General features: G+C 31.6%; 1 protein-coding gene across 2 annotated transcripts; it reads left to right on the top strand.

Moving 5' to 3' along the window:
- The first annotated feature begins 283 nt into the window (after positions 1–283).
- Positions 284–7,352, top strand: LOC106467436 (meiosis-specific nuclear structural protein 1-like). Of its 2 annotated transcripts, none has more exons than XM_013927787.2 (2): positions 284–356; positions 5,766–7,352. In XM_013927787.2, exon 2 carries the CDS (start codon positions 5,790–5,792, stop codon positions 7,221–7,223), a length of 1,434 nt encoding a protein of 477 aa, XP_013783241.1. In that variant the 5' UTR covers positions 284–356; positions 5,766–5,789; the 3' UTR covers positions 7,224–7,352. The 2 variants fall into 2 exon arrangements, with proteins under 2 accessions (XP_013783241.1, XP_022251330.1); XM_022395622.1 differs by lacking the exon at positions 284–356 and adding an exon at positions 1,509–1,593.
- Positions 7,353–7,722: the final 370 nt, after the last annotated feature.

A 7,722-nucleotide genomic window follows, 5' to 3' on the forward strand; every position in this document is an offset into this window, starting at 1 on the left:
TTATGTTTTAATGAAGCAACTGCTAATTTTTCCTAAAACACTCAGTTTGAAGCATGTTACATAATACTAATTAAGTATTTGGAATGTGTAATTTAAAGTTCCTAATTTTTAGACGTGATATATCAACAAAGGACAGACAGATACATATAGTTATCATCTGACTTACTCTCCATAAACTATATTAATATAATTTCTATTTCCTTTATATGTAATATATTTGACTCGCTAAGCCAGTTTATTTTTAACATGAGATATAGTTAACCACTAGATGGCTTAATATATCCTGCCAATTGCCATAACAACGATGGATGTAGTCAAAATCGTTTATTAACCATACAGCTTTATATAGATTACAGGTAGATAAACATTTAAGTAGCGACATGACGTGTTACAGAATTTATTATTCATAATATTATACGTAATGTTTAGTTTCAAATTTAAGTAGCAGAATTGTGCTCTTTAAACAGAGGAGTAACTTCTGAAATTTAGTCTCGCATCACTTAACGTCGTATGTTAAAATAATAAATATTGTACTACAACTACAAATTCAAATTCGGACTGTTAGGCTTATTATTTTGAATAGGCCAATTAACTAATACGAAATTAATGTGCAATATTAATATTATTACTAGGATAATACTAATAGTAGACTAACAATGATTATTTGAAGTTTGGAAACGTCCTACAACACTGTTGTCAACAGTTTTATTAAATCGAACACAGAATTATTATTTCGGGAACTAGTTCGTGATATACTTAGTCTTGATAGTTTGGATTATTTTTACAACTTTTAGCTTTTTCATGTATGATAGTACCACTATTACTACAACTAGAATTTACATTTAACATGCTTGTCTGCTTTTCATTTGAGAGTAGGAACTTGGAGGTGATCTGGGTGAGCTTTTGATGAGTTCAGGGAAGGAAAGGGTACAAGTACTAAAAGTTTTTAATTTTGGGAAAAACACTAGTTAGGTAGGTTAACAGTTCAAATGTCATGAAATCACCGAGAATTAGGATTAGAGCCTGCTTATCATGGTTTATAATATGACAGTGAGAACTAATATTTGGATTACTGAAACTAAAGAAAGATACTCTTTTGGAAATGTCAGAGAAAGAAATGTTGGCAAAAGCAAATGGAAGCTATTAAATGTGTTCAAAGTGCTTTTTAGGTTCATTTCAAAATAAATATAATTAAGTAGCTATTTCTTATGTTTGCTGGGTTGGGTTTGAGCCTGAAAGTTTGATAAGTGTTCAATGATTAATTGCATGGTTATTAGTATGTATATAAAAGACCTAAAAAGGAACTAATTTGTGTAATACAAGAGCTTAATTAGTAAGTTAGATACTTTTGAGTTTAGGGGGAAAATTAAAAAGTTAGACAATCTTCTTTTTTTGGCAATCATAAATAGGCTTTGGCTTATCATTATTTAAATCAAAACTTCATATAATTACAAAATTTCTAAATCTGTGATGGAAGACATGTTATAGTGGATATTATGTTATTTCATAGCACTGTACTTATGTAGATTTGGTGAACAAGTAAAGTTAAAAAAAAATGTTACATTACTGTAAAGGGATGTTCTTGATGGCATGGTAATTTGGAAGAAATTCTGATGTGAAAAGAATATTAGATATAAATGAGACTGAATGTTGATATATAAAACCTTTAAATATTTGGGTTTGGTGAAACAAGCCATAATAGAGTTCAGGAATGTATTTATAGAAAATGTTAATTTAAAAAAAAGATGGTTATTGTAATGTTGTACACGTGAGATTAGCAAGGTCTCATTTTTCAGAGGCAGTTTTTGACCTCTATCTTACAGTAAAGATAAAAAATTTCTGGGAAAACTGTAGTATGATAACTAATTTCAAAAACTGAGTAACTAAGAGAGTGTTGAAGGCTTTGATAGTTTTTGTTTTTTTCTGGAGTGCAGAAGAACCAGAGATGATTGAGCTCAGATGTTTCTAATTACCAAGGGTTTGAATAACCCTAGTTCTGTTCAATAATGGAAAAATAAGGGTAGAAGTATCAACTTGAATGTTAAGGATGATAATTATTATAAACTTTGGAAACTCAGATCAGATTTGTTGGAGAGGTTGAGTTAGAAATTTCAAAATAATTGTCTTGGTGGTAATGAGTGTTATTTCGAACTTGTTTGAACTTATTGGATAGTTACGTATTTATTTCCAGAACTACACTTAGTTTGACCTAATTGCTTCAGGTGGTGGTTTAACCTCAATGGTCAGAATAACTTCCTATTGCTTTCTCGTGTTTTTACACCTTATTTTTAATTCTGTTTGCACTTAGTGTTTTTATTATTTTTCATATCATTAGGAAAGAAACTTTCCTAAGACAATTCTTTTCTTGTTTCTTTTATATTAAAAAAGTATACAGTTTATTTGCAGTGAAGAAGAATTTTTCGTTTGCAATAAAAAAAAATAAGTACAACTTATCATTCTTTATTTTTGTTTAGGTGTTGCTTGTATAGTAAAATATTAATAAGTATTTTGATATGTGTGATAAGAGAGAGATGCTGAGAGAGATATAAGCTGTTGTCAAAATGAGATCCATTTTCTTATAGCATATCAAAAGCAAGTATTGTTTACATGTAAAATGCACACAGTTAAAAACAAAAACAGATTAATTTTCATCTAAAGTGTGAACATTGTTTTATTAGGTCATTCCATACCAACTCAAACAAGAATATTCTCAATCAAATCTGATAAAGATAAAATTTTGTAGAAAGCTTGGTATTTGACAAAGAAGGCTATCACCCACATTTTAGGTCAAACCAACTTCCTGTTCCAATGGGCATTGAAGATTGACAAAGTTTTGATGCCAGATATTGTAACTTCCCTTGTAGTTGACAGAGAAGGGTGATTCTGATATCATTTTAAACCTGATGAAGAGCTCTATCTTTATCATTTCATGGAAAAATTGAGAAATGGAGGACAAAAGTTTTTGTTTTTTTACCTTGACCTTGTTCAAATGATGTAACCTCAGATTTTATTCCGAGTCTTACATATCTTAGCACCTATACTCAACAATAATTCCTATAAGTTTGAAAGTATGCATTTCAATACTGTATGATTTTGAGATCATTTTTTTAAGACAGCTTTGGGTGGAAAGGAATCATTCAGATTGATAACAAAGATTTTACCTCTGACTAAAGCACTTCTAGTGATGAAAGTAGGAACTAAATAGTCATGTGATCAACTAGTCTTGCAAATGGCCACCACTTTGCTAGCAGGAGTTTTGATTTGTCATACATTTTCTGCCTGTGATATTTATAGTTCCTTAAAAATGTACAGATTAACCTACAAAACCATGTATATAATGTCTTAAAGAAAAGCACTAAGACTTTATCTTACTTGTGATAATGATGTGCAGTGAAACAGAAACATAGTTTTCTCTCACAAAAAACAAACAAACTGTATTAACAGTTATTGAGCACCAGATAATCCACCGGTTCCAGATTTTGTGAAATCATATCCAAAGGAAATTTTGGATCAACTGAAGAAAAAATTCAACTCTTTTGATGCATGGAGTGACAAGGTCAAAGTGTTGACAGTTGTTCCCATTTTTTGGTCAGGTTGAAGAGCAAAAAAAGAATTTGAAGCAATATTCCTCACATAAAGGCTGCCTCTAATCCAAATCCAAAAAGTGGGAGGACTGAACAATGAAATACCAGACAAAGTGAATACATTCTGCATGACAGAAGATATCAGGTAACTTATGCCAGGGAAGATAGACTTTATTTTTGTCTTGAACTCGGAGAACAGCAAGTGAGAACATAAGCAGAAATGCCTGGATCTTTGCGACATTGGAGAAACATTTCAGTTATTTTGCATTGAGAATCCTCAATCCAAAGTCAATTTTTCAAAGTTTGCCGAACTTCAGCTAAAGGAATGTTTCTTGACTGGAAGGTGCAGTCCAGTGATGGTGATTTGAACTGGAGTTTAACTAAGCATTATCTATAATTTTGGAGAGTAACATCATCTCCTGAAACAATGGATGCAGCTTTGTCCTCACCAAAATCAGTGACATGAACACACACACACTGAGTAAATTCTGTTGTTTTCATCCAAGACACAAAGTGCTTTTGCTCAGTAATGAAGTTCAACTTTCTGAGGGCTTTAATTGAATTTTAACATACGGAATTAATTCTTTTTGTATACGTCTTCCATGGGTACAGTATGAATGGATTGTAACATACCTTAGTGTCTCTTGCACTAATAAAATGTACTGAAAAGCTCACCATCAAGCCATACCCATTTCACTCTCTGTGTCACCAAAACTTACGGATGTATTTACTAAACAATGTCACAAGTAAGGTAAAGTCTTGGTCTGGACATCTTATACAAGGTTTTGTAGGTTAATGTAAGTTTTTAGGGCACTATATATATATCACCGTTGACTACAGATCATTATAGATGCATATAAGTTTATCAAGAGGCAGAAACTCTTACCTTATGAACAGAAAAAAATAGCAGTCATCACAGCTCCTGCTAGCAAAGTGGCACCCATTTGCAAGACCAGTTAATATCATGACTGTTTAGTTCCCACTTCCATTGCTAGAAGTGGTGTGGATAGTGGTGAAATCTGCCTTAATCATTCCTTACCACCTGAAGCTGTGTCAATAAAATAGTTGTAACTCCCAAAGTATTGGGAATTATTATCAACTACGTGTGTTACTATATAGAAGATTTTTAAGAAAATCTGATGTTACATCATTTGATCATTACCAAGTTGAAGTTAGAAAATAATATTTTTGTTTTCTCCTGAGCTTTAAAATAAAATCATTTCACCTTTTCACATCAAATGCGAGGAAAGTTACAATGCCTAGAAGGCCACCAAGTGGTCAAGGTCAGTTCACAATTTGTTTACCTCCATTTGGAGAATAAGAAGTTTAATTGACATAAAAGTTTGTTGGTAAATCTGCTGCTTGCATACAAAGCTACATCCTAAAGATCCTTAAAATTGATGGTTATGCTAATTTTGCCCAGTTTTTCATTGATTTGGCATGGAGTGACTCTGTTAAAGATCATGATACTAGTCCATTAATTAATTTACTATTGTTTTACAGAGTTTCTACATTGTTATTTTAAACCTAAAATAGTTTGTGGAAAAAAAATGTATATGAATGGTTGGCTGTTTTAAAATTAGACATTTTGTAGAGCAGGTTAGCTTAAGTACTTTGATTCATATACTAGTAATTTAAGAAAGCCAATTTGGGGCAATAATATATATATATATATATATATATATAGTTTTTGGAAGTGTATATTTTGCCCTACATGTAGAATCTAGACTAAAATCAATTTATGTGTTAAAAATTTCCAGGATCACCTTTCCAATGAAAAGTCTTATAATTTTCATAATATACTGTGTTTTACAAGTGTGTTAAAGTACTATTTTTCACAGTTCAAAGATAAGGCTTAACCGCTAGTTATTTAGAGTATCCAAGTTAAAATTTGATAAGAATAGCATCTATGATTTATTCTTGTGTGTGATATTAGCACAGATATTTAATTTTCCAGCAGTTAGAACTAAAATAATTCAAAACAAAGAATAAAGGGCTGACCATTTGTGTATGGAAGTAGCATCATGAAGCTTAACAAACATTGTATAAAGTTAAACATTGTTATATAATTTTAAATTGTTCAAAATGCATAAGTAATTGTACTAGTTCGTATTCTGTGTCAAAAAACTAGTGATTGTTGATGTTAAAGTATGCTTGAAATGGCTTTTCTTTTTAACACAGAACATAAATATTGTGTTCTGCATCATGTGGTTTCAAGAATCAGAAAAGGAACAGGAACGTCAGAACTTGATTCAGAAAATGAAGCAGGAACAGACTATAAGAGAAGGAGTTGAATCTGCAAAACGTATAGAGGATATGCGACTTCTGAGAAGGTTAGAGCTGGAGCAAGAAGAGAGGAAAGCACTTGAAATATTGACTGAAGAAAGTAGAAGAAGACACATGTTGGAAGAACAGAGAAAGAAAGAAGAAGTAGTTGCTTGTGAACTAGAAAGACAGAATAAGAATGCTATCAAAGAAGAAAAGTTTCGCCAACAAATTCGTCTGAACAGTTTAGAATTAAGAGAACTTGAATCCAAACTAAGAGAAGCATATGTGAGTAAAGAAAGAGCACTTCAGTTAGCTGAAAAAGAAGTACAAAAAGCTATTAAAAAAAGTGAAGAAGAATGGTGGTCGAAAGAGCTAGAAAAAATCAAGGAAGATATCGAAAGGAGTGAAAAAGAAAAGCAAGTTAAAGACTTTAAGATGAAAATTCTGTACCAAAAGCAACTAGATGACCAAATTGAAGAACAAGAAAAGAAGAAAGAAGCTGCCTATTTGGAGTTTATGCATGAAAAATTTATGATAGATCAGATTGTTGCAAAGATAATGGAAGAAGACCAAAAAGAACTGGAAGAAAAGATCCATAAGCAACAAAAAACAAAAACATTTCTTGAGGAATCCAGGAGGTCAAGACAAGAATTGGAAGAGAAGGAAAAGAGAAGAAATGAAAAAGAGAACCAAGAGATAAGAGAGTACCTGACGTACCAAGACATTCGTAAAGAAGAGCAAAAACAGGAAAGACGTTTGAAAAATGAAAAGTATGAAGAGCTTCAGCAAATACTACAAGCCATTTTGGAAAAGCAGAAAGAAGAACGTGAAGAATTAGAAACATTGCGGTTAGAGCTTGATGCTGCGGAGAAGGAGGAGGAGCAGAGAAGAAGAGATAAAGAAGAAATTGAAAATAAGCTTCGACAGCGTGTCGAGTGGAAAAAAATTCAAGAAGCAGAATTAGAATTAAAGGCAAAAAGACAAGATGCAGAAAAGGAAGAAGAGGAATACTATAGAAAGTCTCTACTACAAAAGTATGCAGAAGACGATAGACTTGAGCAATTGACAAAAGAAAAGCGTTGGCTAAAACAACTGGAACACAGAAAGGAAGTTGAAAAACTTATAAAAGAAAGGCGAGCTCAACGGCTTGCAGAAGCAGAAAGAGAGAAAGATGAAGAGAAACGACAAAAAGAAATGGAACAACAACGCAAAGAAATAATTGAAGAAGAAAGACAGCGTCTGCTTAAAGAGCATGCAGAAAAACTTCTTGGCTACCTCCCCAAAGGTGTAATAAGAAGTAAAGAAGACCTAGAAAAATTAGGAAGTGTACTTCAAGAATATTATTCACAAAAGTATACTGAAGAGGACTGAATGAAATTGATATGAATTAATAAGTTTACTGTTATGAACGAAATATCTTCAAAAATCCTAATTTTGACTGAAGTAAAATGAATTTCATGGTGTTAGTTGTAATAAATAAGAGGGTGTTTGTGACTTAGAGATATATTTTATATTTTTATTATTTCATTCAATACTTTATGAATCATTCAGAATAAAACATACATATAACTCGGATAAACAAGTTTTTTTTATTTAATTCTGAAGTGACAAAATATTTTTGCAATGACATATTGAAAGCTTTAATTACAATTTTTACCGCATTTTTCACTCTAAAATATTTAACATCTGAATTAGATTTAAATTTTCAAAATGTTTTTTCACGTATTTTATTGTAGTATGTTGTTATGTATCTGCTTGTTTGTTTCCGGTGGAAATTCTTTCTGAGGATCTTCAGCGTTACAAGTCCTTTCTTCATTAAACCAGTTACTAGTACTCAGTAGTTCCACAATTAGTACGTTTCTCGTTACTT

The sequence above is a fragment of the Limulus polyphemus genome, unplaced genomic scaffold (genome assembly GCF_000517525.1).
Source record: "Limulus polyphemus unplaced genomic scaffold, Limulus_polyphemus-2.1.2 Scaffold2615, whole genome shotgun sequence".
NCBI classification, from domain to species: domain Eukaryota; kingdom Metazoa; phylum Arthropoda; class Merostomata; order Xiphosura; family Limulidae; genus Limulus; species Limulus polyphemus.